This window comes from Ailuropoda melanoleuca, chromosome 16 (genome assembly GCF_002007445.2).
Source record: "Ailuropoda melanoleuca isolate Jingjing chromosome 16, ASM200744v2, whole genome shotgun sequence".
Taxonomy (NCBI): Eukaryota; Metazoa; Chordata; class Mammalia; order Carnivora; family Ursidae; genus Ailuropoda; species Ailuropoda melanoleuca.
Window position 1 is genome coordinate 80521958 of NC_048233.1, and position 14946 is coordinate 80536903.

Below are 14946 nucleotides of genomic sequence, written 5' to 3' on the forward strand. Positions count from 1 at the left end.
TTTTTAATAGTCCTCCCATGCAAGCCATTTAAACTTTTTAGGCAGAGCCCAAGTATAAAAGAGAATCTTTAAATAAACGGATGGTTCTATGGTTCATTCATTCATTCATTCATTCTTACTACACGCTAGACAACAGCGCTGTACTCGTAACAGCTGATTGCCAAGGGTTAGGGGAAAGGAGGGACGTAGAAGATTCTTGGTGTCCGGGAGCTTCCATGATGTCGCCTCTTCAACGGGGTGTCTCTGCAGAGTTACCCAGCCAGAGGGTGAAGTCCAGCATGGCCTCCTCCCCCTGGGTGTTCCCAAGCCCAAGGACAGAGTATGATGCTGACACAACCAGTTAAGGGTGGCATCGCTCTTAGCCTATTCACTGCCCCACCCTCATCATGGGAGCTTGCCGGCTCCACGGAACTGCGGGGGTCTCACCACGCCCCCGGGGGCCCGCGCGGGGCTCCTCGCGCGGCTCCTCGCGCAGCGCCTCCCGCAGCGCCCCCCGCCCCCGCAGCCGCACTCTTGGCCACAACCGCAGCGTTGGAACCACACTCACGAGGCAGGGGATGAGGGCCACAACCGAGGAAGCAGCGCCCACCCGGCTCCCCGGGCTGGAAGGCCCCGAATTGAGGAATTGAGAGCGCCCCCTGCAGGATCACCCTCCTCTGGCCCTGTGATCAGGGCATGACATCCATGTAGGGAGCCTTGGCGGGTTGCCTCTAGGACTCAAACCCTGTCACCCTGAAGCAGAGGTTGCCAGGCCCTGGCTCCCTGGACTGCCTCGTCCTGGGTTCCCCCATCGCTAGGAATGTTTTACCGGTAACAATACTTGAGTGGAGAAGATCCATGCTCATCCTACGCGTTTCAGCCCCATTCGGACGGCTAGGTGGCTTACCAAGCATTGCCTGGGAGAACCTTGTATAGCTGAAGTAAGTAATCGCCGAAGCGAGAGATGACCTTGTGAGTTGCAGCACCGTTATAAACCCAGGCCTGCAGTTCTCAGCATCCACCCGATCTGGGTTCCCATTTGAAACCGTTTGTTTTCTCTTTTTATCCTAATGCTTCAAATCTCCGCACGAGATATTCTTGAGTCTGGATTTCAGCTATTTTGTATGATCAGTGTTTATCACAATGCATGAATGCCCCCTTAAACTTTCAGTGTAATGGGGTTTACAGTGAATAAGCGATGGCAGACTGAGTCTGAGCAGTTAATTCTCTTCTATGGGACGTTTGGCTAATTGGTCATCTTGAAATGTAGTGTGGACCTATCTTTAAATTAGCGATCGTTCGCAAATAACATTCATTGGTAATCACTGCCCATCTTTTCTACCTGGGAAATGAAGGAAACCTGTGGTGTTAATCAACTCTTGGCTGCCCCTTATATCAGAAATAGCCACCAGTGGACCATAGAGCTTACTCGTAATATTCGAGTCTATCTTTCCTATTTATTCACGTAAATATCTATATCTATATGCATTCATTTGTGCTTTACGAATGGATATCCCCTTAAAGGAAGAAGTGAAATACGCGTGTGCATATTTACACCTTCCTACTCCTCAAATCAATGAAAAATGAAATACATCCTAACATGTTCACATTTCATAGGCATTATAATCACCTTTATTAACACCTCAAGTTCCCTTTTGTGTATCATGATGAATTCATGGCCTTTTGCAGACAGATCATTTTAAATGGTCATGATTTTTATTCTTCTTTGGTTGTTCAAATTGTCTCAACTCAGCCAGTGAAGGCCCCATTAACCTGGTTTCTTTGTCCTTTGTGCACTGTCTCTAACATTCTCGACAGCATCCTTGTTCTCTTTCAAGAAGAGAATGTCCAGACACATTATGCTTTTCTGCAGTAACTCCCCTCCTGATTCCTTGTGAAAGAAAAGACAATTAGAGAACCGAGCATGAGCGCTAGGGTTACACAGGAGATTAAACAGTGAGCAAAAGCTCTACTTCTTCTGTTGGGCAAATTTGGGGAACCAAGCTAGAAACATTTATTTTGGAGGGGTCTGAGTCACATGTATTCTTACGGTTTAGACTTTATTAACTATCAAAACTCTCTACCCTATTAATTACATCTAAATTCATGGAATCCAGCCATATTCCCTGGAAGTAAGCCCCTCTTTTGTTGTCTTTGCCAGCCATCCTTCCCCCTCATACTAATAGTATTCTCTGCAAAATTGTAGCCCCAATCTCATGTCAGCCCAGGGCCACCAGAGAGATCTTTCTCCTAAAACTTTATGCCTGCAACTGCATTGTAGAGGGATGGCTTGGTCCTGGCCTTCTTTTTTTTTTTTAAGATTTAATTTATTTATTTGACAGAGAGAGAGAGCACAAGCAGGGGTAGCGGCAGCAGAGGGAGAAGGAGAAGCAGACTCCCTGCTAAGCAGACATGGGGCTCAATCCCAGGTACCTGGGATCATGACCTAAGCCAAAGATAGACGCTTAGCCAACTGAGCCACCCAGGCACCCTCTGGTCTTCTCTTTTTAAGCAGTCACTCCCTCTGTGTAATTTCTCTCCAATTGTCTCTTCCTTTGTTTAGCCAACACAAGGGCAAGCCACTGCATCTCCTGGAAAACAGACACCAACAGAGAAGTTAAAGCTAGTCTCACAATCTTGAAAGACCCCCTATTCTGAATGTGAAGCTTTACCAACACTTCATTTCCAAAAATTCTGTCTTCTCTCCCCTCTCCTCCTCTTATCAAACCAGAGGTGTTGGTTGGTGCCAGGGTTGTAGATATAATAACCACATAATTTCAGTCTTATAAGAACAAATGTTAATTTTTCACTTTCTGGGGTTTTGTTCGATGCTGCAGGTCAGCTGTGGGCCTGCCTCCATGTGTCTTCATTCTGGGATCTACACTAAAATGCAGCAAAATCCTCAGAAATGTTAACCTCACAACAGAGGGAAATGATAGAAACTTACAATACCTCAGCAGGTTTTTGGCTCAAGCTTGGCATGTGTCATGTCCCTCACACTGGATCAGCATGGTCAAAACATGGTCCAGGGTCACATCCAATATCAGCAAAGTATAGAGATATATTCCTTCCATGGAGTGAAGGGTGGACACTGCAAGTTACAAGGCAGCATGTGAAAGTGTAGGACTCTGTAACAGAGAAAAGGGAAACAATAATTAGGGACAATAATTCAATTGACCGTGGCTACTTCTCTGAACCATCACCTACCAATAAGCCCTTGGAGAAAGCTGCTAGGCACAACCTCTGGCAGTTTAATCAACCTAAGATGCAAAATACTGCCTGTTGTCCCAAGTTTTTTTAGTACCTAGCCATTTTTCTGGAACATTATGAAAAATTCTCACTTGATGTACATCCTCTTACACTAGTTTTAACTAAAATAAAGAGGAATTTGTCTTAAAGATGCAGGCAGATGTGGCTCAAAGATAGGTCTAAAAAAGCAATCAGAATCAGGGAAGTGAGAACCATCAGAATCTTTAGGTAATACTCTCCTTCCATCTCTTTACTCTAGGGGTTCCTTCACTCTTCTTTCCAAGCCCAGGTTGGGACTATATTGTCTTAGTGCTAAATATAATTTCCTGGGAAGGGAGCTATGATTGGCTCAATTACAGTAAGGTGTCCACAACTTATCAAAGCAATTGTGGCTAGATTGAGAGATATTCTTGTGAAGACCAAACATGGCAACCAGGATCCCAAACTTGGGTGACCCTAGGGATTTATGGGAGGATGTAATTCTTAGAAAAGGTGAAAATAATGGGAGTGGGGCACTTATATCAAAAAATAAACTTCTCAGTCTCATTTAAAGACCATGATGACAACATGAAACCTGAGAAGTATCTCTTGGTTATTAGGTATGTAACAGAGACTAATATCAATGAGTTGATTCAAATCTTCTTTCAAGGAAAGTAGTAGAAAACCAGAGGCTGCAATATGAAGTGTCTTATCTAAAAAATAATAGTTTAACTTTTCTCTGTATTTGTCTACAGAAAAGGAGTCCATTCATTCTCTACAGTTTCTATACCATATCTTAATTAAAATGCCAAGAAGTTATACCCTAAGATTGGAGACCAGAGCATTGGGGGTAAGAACTAAGTGCTATTTAGGTTAATAAATGATGAGTATTGCATCTTCCTAACATAAAAGGGAAGACATTGCCTACATCTACAATGAACTCCCCAAAGGAAGAAAAGTTGGTTAAAGTATTCTGAGGCCATAGGTAATTGGACACAAATTATGGATCCACAAACCATTTCTGAATAGTTCAAAAGCATCACAGTCTACCCAGGATTTTAACAAATACACTCTGAGATTCATTATGAATCTTGTAAGCAATGAGAAGGTCCATTTTGCCTTTTTGGCTTTCTCTACCTCATCCCCCATCGCCATGGGGTTTTACAGCTGGATTGCTTGCTCCTTGTCTCTTTATCTGGCCTGGACAGCAGTCATGGCAATGTGTGTGAGAAGGGATAGGCCTGTCACTGGCCATCACTGGCCTACCAGTGAGATCCACCACCTCAAAGAGGATGAAGGGTTTAGGATCTTCTACTGAGTTCCTCCTACTAAATCCTCCTGAGTCCTCCACTGAACTCAGAGTAAGTCAGTGGATTCATGGCCCAGAAAGGGGTTGATTCTGAAGAGTGTGACAATAGTGGGCAAGTCCTTTGATCCCATCCCAATGGCCATCCCCCATGTGCCAGATCAAGGCATGAGTAACCAATAAATGCATGCTTTTGTGTTGTCTCAGTGTAAACTTCAAGGGAGAGGAATCTCATCACCCAATAGCCACTTCTTGACTTTCTGTGACAATTCATTTTATGTGTCAACTTACTTGGGCCAAGGGGTGCCCAGATCGTTGGTCACATGGGCCATAGGGTGCCCAGATCATTGGTCCAATTATTTGGGGTGTTTTTGTGAATGCATCTTTATTTTATTTATTTATTTATTTATTTATTTATTTATTTATTTATTTATTTATTTTTATTGATGTGCAGTTGACACACAATGCTACATTAGTCTCAAGTGTACAACACGGTGACTGGACAAGTCTAGACCTTATGCTATTCTCACTGCAAATGGAGCTACCACCTGTCACCCTGCAATACTATTATAATACCACTGACTATATTCCTTATGCTGTACCTTTTATTCCTGTGACTTATTCATCCATAACTGGAAGCCTGTGTCTCCCACTCCCTTTGGTCCATTTTGCCCATTTCCCCACCCCCTCCTGTGAAGGTGTTTTTAGAGGAGGTTAACATGTAAATCAGTGAACTTTGAGTAAGGCAGATTGCCTTCCATACTGTGGATGTGCCTCATCCAATCAGGTGAAGGCCTGGCTGGAACAAAAGGCTGACCTTCCCCCTGCCTGCTTCGGCGCTTGCAGGTACCCTTGTCACTGGTGTGTGACCATGGCTCTACTCCATCTGGAGAATAAGGCCCAACTCCACACAAAACCCCCGAGAAGACTTCACATAAGAATTATGGAAAGTCAGGGGTTATTGGAGAGTCTTCCTTCATGTTTTTTTTGAACAAAGCCTAGGGCTCTGGTCCAGAGTATAGTTACAAAAGTCAGCACAGAGAATGAGAGTGGGCAGAGCAAAAGGAAACCGAAGCTCAACTCTCAGACAAGAGAGGATGAAGAATGAAGGCAAGATCCAAAAGTACCCTTTTGGGTTGGTGGTAGAGAACGAGAACTCACCTGCCAGCCAGAGTTGATCTCACAGCTCCAACGGTACAAAGGAGAAGGATGTCGAGGCAGAGCCTGAGTGATCCTCAAGGCCAGTAGCCCTGTCTTTGGGTCATGTGTCCTCCTGAATCAAACAGACAAATGGGCCCTGCTTTTTATTTAACCAGAGCCAACTAGAAAATTAGATATGAAATATCTCTGAAGACGTCTATGAAACAAAAGCACATATTCCCTATTTAAATAGACATGGAGACCTCACCATCCATTTGTGGCTGCCCTTTCTTTATCCATCTTGGTCCTTCCCCGACACGTAGTTCTTTCATCACTGCTTGAGAAATACCAGGATAAGCTGGGTATTGCCATGACATTTCAGTCAACACACTGTAATCATCCGTGATAGATTTTACTTGAGTAATAATGATGACTCTCTCTTCTCACAGGCTGTGCAAATCATGAACGGCCTGCTTTACTATGCGTTGGGGTTTCTCTGTTATGCATTATTTCTCGAAGAAGAGGACAGAAAAAATACTGGTTCTATCCCTGTCATTGTTACACTAATTTACGTATTTGGGTCATCGCCATTTGTGAGTAAACCATGGTGCTACCGATTTGAATTTATATTGTTTTCTAATTTGTCCAGTAAATTACTCAAGAGATCAAGCAATGGGTAAAAGCCCAGCGTCTGACTCCATGGAGCTCATTTTACTATGGAAACAGCCTTAACAAAATGGTGGGGGTGGAGAGTATATACTTAGGAAGAGTCTCTTTATGTTTGTTGCATGTTTTGATGGGTTCCTTGAGGAGGTAAGGTGTGCATGCAGAAGAGATTTTGAGAGAGCATGCTTGAAGAGCAATAAAGAGAGCGGCTATCCGGATAACTACAAGGCTTTTCTTTGGCTTGGTTTTGTTTTTTGTTGTGTTTTTTTTTTTTTCAGAGTGAAAATGCAGAGGCCTGACTGAACTTAAAGTCTGGGGCTTTAGTAGTGATTTTTAGAGAGGTTACATAAAGAAAAAAGAAAAGACATGAGAGGGCAAACAGGAATTTGGGGAAATGAAACCAAGATTTCTAAAGTGGGTATTTCTAGTAAGGACACTGTAATAATTTCGTAGTCATCGTTGCTGAGGTGCCCAATAGGGACATGCCCAATTATAAGGCACTACACTCAGGGAAGCCCAAAGCCATGGCTTTCCACAAGTTACTATTTGCTCACAGTTACATCCAATCCAGAAGCAAATTATCCATCAGGGGTCATTATATTCATTAGCAACATGACCTAGCGACACAACTGGTACTCCAATTGTATCAAGTGTCCAACCGAACAGAGTTAGAAAGTTAACCCAAAGCCAAATTTCCCCTTGGAGGAGAAAGAGTTTTATTAGTTCTTGACCCACCCTTTTGCACTCCTCAACCAAAACAGGGCTTCAAGGGAGAGAAGATATGAATAACTTTTTGTGAAAGGGCTCTGACACATAGTAATAAGAGTTCTGGATGGGAGACATTTCCTTAGAAGCTTTCCTAAATCGTGAGTCCTCAAGTTAAGGGCATTTACCAATGCTGGAAAGAATTGTATGTCATAAAGAGAAATGCTTTAAGCTGAAAGAGTACAATGAATCACCCATTACAAGGCACCGAGAAAGGATCCTAAGTCCACGATCTAGAAAAGAAGCTAACAGCAGAAATTAGCCACAAATAATAATTATTCAATTTCATACTAGTGTGTATCGGGCACCTTCTGAAAGCGCTTCAGGTCTGTTCTATACATTGCCATAGCAACTCCGTGATCACTCTTACTGATCCCCATTTTACAAATTAGGAAACCGAGACTTGGAAAATGCATGTAACTTCTACCAAGTGACCCAGAAGTGAAGCGCCAGGCTAAGGTGCCTCTGCTTACATGACAGGAACTCATTTTCCTGGACTGCAAGATTCCCAGCCCCCTTCAGATGAGTCATCTCTGTTAGTGCCACGGGCAGACTGAAGGCCGGTATAAGGTCTACCATCGGGGAAAATAAATTCTTGTTATATCAGAAGCAACAATTCTTTCAACTGCTGCCAGGAAGGGGATGTTCGCGCTCAGGACATGACGTTTGTGGAAGACAACCTGTCACTCTTCAAAGCAAATGCTTTCTGAAACTATTTCCTATTGATGAAATCTTCCTTCTGCATTGTTAGTGGGGAAAGTTCTGGCAAGTGAGAGCCTCGCCCCACTGGCCAGTAGGGATTACTGATCTCAGCAGTAGTTTATATCATGAGCTTAATAATAAATGACAGTCCAAGGAAACGAACTGCCTACTGCTCATTCCCCCCAAAGTCATTGTGAGGTCGCTGAGTCCCATCGCCAGCACAAAAGCTCCTTAATGACTAGAGAGGTTAAAAATGTCTTCTCATCTCTGTGACACCTGTAACAGAGAAATGCTGAATCCATTTTGTAGAGTGTCTACATGTGGTCATCCCAGAGCTGAAGTAATTAAAACCTCCTTCCTCTGAGAAGTCACTGTAGATCTCAAGATGTCGTTACCATCACAAAAGTACTTGTTTAGGGGACTATCAGCAGGCGTGGGTGTTTACAAATGCCTGTTTCTATCCCCAGTTCATCTTCTCGGGATCCACCAGCGTACGAGCACAGAAGCATTCCACAAAGTACAAGGTATGTTGAAACGGTTTGGAGCAATGCCAAAGATAAAGAGATTACCTGGCATAAACTGAAGAGAAGAAAATATTACTTCTGAAGCAACTTTTTGGGGGGCTTAAAACTTTTCCAATTGTTTGGATAGGAAAGAAGTCATTTAATTTTTGCAAGGATGCACTCCAATGCACGTTTAAGTATGGGTGTTGTGGAGGGTGCAGTGTGCAAACAAGGTTTATAAGGTGTCAGATGTGAGGATTTTGATGGAATAAATCTTTTCAAGCTATCTAAAGAGGTATATATAACCAAACAAAACTAACCTGGGGTCAAACCTGAGAAGGGAGGAAAAGCAGGTGGGCAAGCTTAGGATATCAGTGTTTGGTTAGGGATAAGGGCATAAGACAAAATAATGTGTGAAAAGAGAATTGCCTTCAGCAAACCCAGACTACAGATGAGGTATTATTAAAATAGAGCCGACGAAGGAGTCACGTTTTCCTTTAGAACTTCTCCCACCGTGGTTAGGATCACAGTTCTAGAGGTCCATTGCCTGAATTCGAATTCTGACTACCCTACCACTGACTGTGTGAACTCGGGCAAGTGACTTCTTGCTCTGTGCTTTTGAAAAACAAGCGGCTCCTCCCCACCCCACCCCCACCTCGAAGGATTGTGGGGAGGATTAAATGAGCAAATAAGCAGCAGCCCCCCGACACACAGTGAGCACTCCGTAAGTGTTAGCTCCGCTAACCAAAAGGCAGGGTTCTTTCAGGGACTCAGGGACTGGGGAAAGAAGAAACTGAAGAACTGTTGTTTCATAATTCAGTGAAAGGTCTGCCTACTTTCCCCCCACCTCCCAAAAGGATGGGCTCGGCAGCAGCTTGGTGGCAATAACTATGGGCATTATGTTTTTACACCTTTTTTTTTTTAACATCTACCACTGTTAACATCAATTTATCCTANTTTTTTTTTAAAGTCTTATTTGTTGCTGTCAAAATTGCTACAAACTAAAACTTTCTGTTACTTCTACCTACTTTATACCACACTTCATTTATTTTTTAAGATTTTTTTTTTTTATAATTAATTTTATTTTATTATATTATGTTAATCACCATACAGTACATCCCCTGATTCTGATGTAAAGTTTGATGCTTCATTAGTTGCGTATAACACCCAGTGCACCATGCAATANGGTGAACAAAATTGGCCACTTGCTTGGTTTTCCCAAAAACTCACAAAAAAGGTTTTTGGGTTTGTTTTTGTTTTGTTTTGTTTTTATTTGAGGGATGGTGGGGTCAGATTATGACTCTAGTTTCTAAGTTCTAGCCAGGATCTGGCTCCCCCTGTAATTCACCCCCCAACCTCTAGCATTGCTCTGTTTTCTGCCCTCCCTTTCCCTCTCCTCACTCCAGTTCAAGAAGCAAAAATGAACTCCTCTTCGTGTCTCACGTAGAGCAATCTATTTCCTTCTCTAGAAGCACTTGACCCCTCTACCTCAGGGATACTTGTCCAGGAAATTCCCAAGCGAATGTGGCTTAACTTCACAAGGAGAAATCAAATTATTATTTATCAAGTCATGAAAAAAAAATGGTTTTTTTGGAAAAACTGTTCTAGTGGCAACACAATATTCTGTTATACTTAGGTACCAAAATGCACCCCCCACACCTCGTATCAGGTGCTCAAATTCCAATAACTCAATCCAAAATATTTTCTGACTTGCAGGCATGTTCTGGGTGTGTGGGATGTATCAGTGAACACACAGACAAAGATTGATCACCCCCCTGGAGCTTATATCCTAATAGGGGAATAAAGACAATAAACATGACAAATAAGGAAATAACACAGTGTGCTTCACAAGGTGATAACTAGCATGGGGAAAGAAGAAAAGATGAAAGGGGCTGCCACTGGGGGCTGTTGAAGTAAGACGATCCAAGTAAGAATCATTATTAAGTAGGAGGCATTGGAGCTAAGCCTGAGGGAGAAAGTTAGCCATGCAGATAGCAGATGGAACAGCATTCCCAGCACAGGGATCAGCCATTGGAAAAGCCATAGAGTGAAAGCAAGTCTGGTATGTTCTGGCGAGGAGGCCAGTGAGGCCTCAGCTGCATAGCTCAGGGTATAGGGCCCTGATCCTGTAGGGCCTCTTACACAAGCTTTCGCCCTGAGGAAAACATGGAGAGATTAGAGTATTCTGAGCGGTGACATGATAAGGTTGTGTCTCGAAAGGATCATTCCTACCGAAATTCTCTGACAGCGGCGTGCAAGAGGCGCCAGGGTAGAGGCGGGGAGGCTGGTTACAGGGCTCTTGCAATCTGCTGGGGAGAAGAGGACAGTGGTTTGGACAGAGTAGATCAGGTGGAAGGGATGATAAACGTGCCTGGCTACTGGATATATTTGAAGGTGAAGCCAACAGGATTTCCTGATTGGTGTAGGGTGTGAGAGAAAAAGAGAGGCATCAGGGACTAAGCAAAGCTTTTGTCTTGAGCAGTTGGAAGGATGGAATTGGGAATCTTAGGTATGAAATAATATTTAAGACGATGAGACTTGTCAAGGTCTCCAATGGAGGGCATAGCAAAGAAGAAACGAGAAACAGGACCGAGCCCGAGGGCATTCCAACCCGAACACTAAGAAGAGGAGAAAATATATTTTTAGTAGAAAGTTTCTTAGTTTAATGTCATTTCCTAAAGAATACAATGTTACTTATATTTTATTCATGTGTATCCTTTCAATTTAAAGCAGAAAAAGAATGTGGGGTGTATGTCTTCTGCAAGAACATTTTTTAAATTATTTTTTTAAAATGAAATGCATAATGTGGCCCCCTTACTCGGGTCCAGATATTTGAGTTTAACAACTTTTGTTTTATGAAAACATACCTATGTATTTTCATTATAACCTGGAAAAATCTGTAGCCGCTTAGGTAACTATATCTGGAACTGGACTTTTTCCTTTTCTTTTTTTTAAAGATTTTATTTATTTAGTTGAGAGAGAGAGAGCACGAGTGAGGGGAGAGGCAGAGGGAGAAGGAGAAGCAGACTCCCTGGGGGGCAGGGAGCCCGATGCGGGGCTCAATCCCAGGACCCTGAGATCATGACCTGAGCCGAAGGCAGACACTTAACTGACTGAGCCACCCAGGTACCCCTGGAACTGGGCCTTTTCTTCATGGAAGGTTTGTTGGTTTTTTTTTATTATTAATTCAAATCTTTTAATTTGTTATCGATCTATTCAGATTTTCTATTTCTTCTTGAGTCAGTTGCAGTGGTTGACCCGTTGCTAGGAATTTGTTCATTTCATGCGGGTTATCTAACTTGTTGCCATTAAGTTGTCCATAGTCAACATCGCCAGCAGACCTTCCTTTACTTGTTTAATCATTTACTTTAGTTCTCTGGCCATCTTTATAATGCTACTTTGAAATCTTTGTCTAATAAAGATTACATCCAGCCACTCTCACAGTTTGTTACCTGCTTTTTTTCCTGGTTTATAGGTCAAAGTGTATAGCTATATATACACTTTTCTTGCTTTGCCTGTCTCATAAATTTTTTGTTGTTGGAAACTAGGCATTTCAAATAATATACTGTAGCAACTTTGGGCACTCATTCTCAACCCTACGGCTTGTTATTGTTTTTTCTTTTTTAAAAGATTTTGTTTATTTGCGAGAGAGGGAGAGGGAGCACGCGCAGGGGAGAGGGGCAGAGGGGAAAGCAGGCTCCTCACTGAGCAGGGAGCCCAATGCAAGGCTTGATCCCAGGCCCCCGAGTTCATGACCTGAGCAAAAGGCAGATGCTTAACTGACTGAGCCGCCCAGGTGTCCCTAGGGCTTGTTATTGTTATTTGATTTTTTTTTAAGAGCTGGCGGAAATAATGTAGTGAAGTCTCTTTCTCCCCCTCAGTGTTAGATTGCTTCTCAGGGGTGGGTGGAGCTTTAGGTATACCCACAGTCGCCCTAGGATACCTACTTCTCCCCCAGATAACATCTCTGAGCCAAAGCTCTGGTGCTAGGACTGGGGGGGAGGGGGGCGCACAGGGACAATGGAGTGCTTCTCTCTGAGTGACATCCCTACTTTAATAGCTGAGAGTGGAGCTGCCCCAGGCTTCTGTTTGCCTCTCATGATGTGGAACCCCTACCCCATAAACAAGGGCAAGTGTGGTCAAGGCCTAGTACTCTCGCTGGCACTGCAACCAAGACCAAGCCCTCATCCCACAGGTGGGGGCCTAGGCAAAAGAAGAGAGTCCACCTCTCTTGGCTGCACTCACTGCAACTTAGCCTCACTTTCAGGTAGCTGAAAGCAGGATTAGAAATGCTCATTAGATGACCTCCTCCTCCAAGGGAAATAGCACTAGCTAGCTCTCTGAGCGGGATCTGATGGGAAAGGATCCCACTCCAACCCAAACTGGACTTGCTCACTGGGAAGGGGGCAAGTGGCGTGGATCTTGGTTCAGATACCACAGACCCCTACAGTTTTGATGGAGTTTTAGTAGATTTTCTTGAATAAATGTTTCTTCATTTGTCATAGGCCGTAAGGACTGTTTTCAGAGATTTTAAACATTGGAGGTTTTTTTAGTAATTTTCACAAGTTTGGCTGAGGAGTTGATCCATGGAGTTCCTCACACTCTCGTGACAAAAGCAGAATGCTTCAAAATAATAACGTTGTATATTTAATTCAAATGCTTGACTCATATTTGAAATGTAAGAAACAGTGCCAAGGATCATAGGGGACGGGAGGGAAAACTGAATGGGAAGTCATCAGAGAGGTGGACAAACCATGAGAGACTCTCAACCATAGGAAACAAACTCAGAGCTGCTGGAGGGGAGGTGTGTGGGAGATGGAGTAATTGGTGATGGGCATTAAGGAGGGCACATGATGTGATGAGCATTGTTATACACAACTGATGAATTGTTGAACTCTACCTCTGAAACTAACGATGTACTGTATGTCGGCCAATTGAATTTAAATTAAAAAAATGAAAAAAATGCTTGATTAGGATTTTTTTGGAACATAGATGTCTTTCTAGAGGCGATCCTGGTTCATAAGCCTCTCTGACCTCATAAATGGTCATAGGGTAAGTGTACAGAGGCATGGTAAGTGTGCGTTCGCTGGAGCATACCACAACCTGGCTTTGTTCTAAGGAAGAGGCTTTCTAGCCGACACACTCAGCAGTATAGCTTTACACTTCAAAAAGAGAGAATTGAAACCCTTAGCACAGCGTGCTAGATTCCTCATAATCCATCCTCCACCCACTTCTCCAGCCACATTTTACCAACTCCCCTTCATGCCCTGCATTCCAGCCACACCAAAAGCTTCATTTCCTGAAGACCTCCTTTCCCATGCTTCTGAAATTTCGTATACACTGTTGTCTCTTCCATAATACATTTTCTCAGTTTTGTCCACCACTGTGAACTGAATCTGGCTATATCAAGGAAAGATAGGATCTACTGGAAAGAAGCCAGGGTCATAGAATCTAGGAGGTGAAGGACGGAGCTTAGAAAATACATAGGATCTTTGGGGGTAAATACCCAGTAGTGCAATGGCTGGATTATAACGTAGATCAATTTTTAACTTTTTAAGGGACCTCCACACTGTTTTCCAAAGTGGCTGTACCAACTTGCATTCCCACCAACAATGTCGGAGGGATCCCCTTTCCACATCCTCTCCAACATTTGTTGTTTCCTGCCTTGTCAATTTTTGCCATTCTAACTGGCATAAGGTGGTGTCTCAATGGTGGTTTTGATTTGAATTTCCCTGATGGCTAATGATTTTGAGCATTTTTTCATGTGTCTGTTAGCCATTTGTATGTCCTCATTGGAAAATTGTCTGTTCATATCTTCTGCCCATTTTTTGATTTGATTATTTGTTCCTCGTGTATTGAGTTTGAGAAGTTCTCTGCTAAGTGAAATAAGTCAAGCAAAGAAAGACAATTATCATATGGTTTCACTCATTTATGGAACATAAGAAGTAGCAGAAAGATCAGTAGGAGAAGGAAGAGAAGAATGACGAGGGGGTAAACAGAAGGGGGAATGAACCATGAGAGACTGTGGATTCTGGGAAACAAACTGAGGGCTTTGGAGGGGAGGGGGATGGGGGACTGGAATAGGCCAGTGATGGGTATTAAGGAGGGCACATATTGCATGGTGCACTGGGTGTTATACCCAAATAATGAATCATGGAACACTACATTAGAAACTAAGGATATACTGTATAGTGACTAACATAACAGGATAAAAAATTATTATAAAAAAAAAAAAGAAAATACATAGGATCTGAGAAAGTTCCAGAGGCCAGAAACAGGAAGCCCAGAAGAGCAATAGCTATGTCTTTTAGCAAGGAGAATCTGGCCATTACCTTTACTAGACAGCATACCTTCTGTCTAGCACCCAGGGGTCCCAGTGCCCCCACTGGATGACATCCCAACTGCAGTTCTAGGAATGAATTCCAGTCTTTTGTTCACCTTTAAGTTACTTGCTCAAGATTCACAACGCTTAGGAGGAGAATTTCATTGGCAATGCCCTGGTTCCGCCTCCTACAGATCAAAGAAAGGGAGGTAGGTCTTTCCTCTTCTGGCTGTCATAGTAAAGTCTCTTAAACTTCTTTCATAAAGACTAAACGTTGATGTAATGTGCACTGGGTGTTAAACGCAAATAATGAATCATTGAACATACATCAAAAA

General features: G+C 43.0%; 1 protein-coding gene across 4 annotated transcripts in view; it reads left to right on the top strand.

Moving 5' to 3' along the window:
• The first annotated feature begins 902 nt into the window (after positions 1-902).
• LOC109491151 (membrane-spanning 4-domains subfamily A member 6B-like) overlaps positions 903-14946 on the top strand; it is a 34356-nt gene continuing 20312 nt past the window's right edge. For 3 of the 4 annotated variants that reach the window (XM_034644761.1, XM_034644760.1, XM_034644762.1), the window contains exons 1-4: positions 903-920; positions 3963-4057; positions 6103-6246; positions 8254-8310. In XM_034644761.1, the coding sequence (XP_034500652.1) occupies positions 4013-4057; positions 6103-6246; positions 8254-8310 (246 nt within the window). In that variant the 5' untranslated portion in view covers positions 903-920; positions 3963-4012. The remainder of the gene's footprint in view (positions 921-3962; positions 4058-6102; positions 6247-8253; positions 8311-14946) is intronic. The other variant, XM_034644763.1, reaches the window with a different exon arrangement.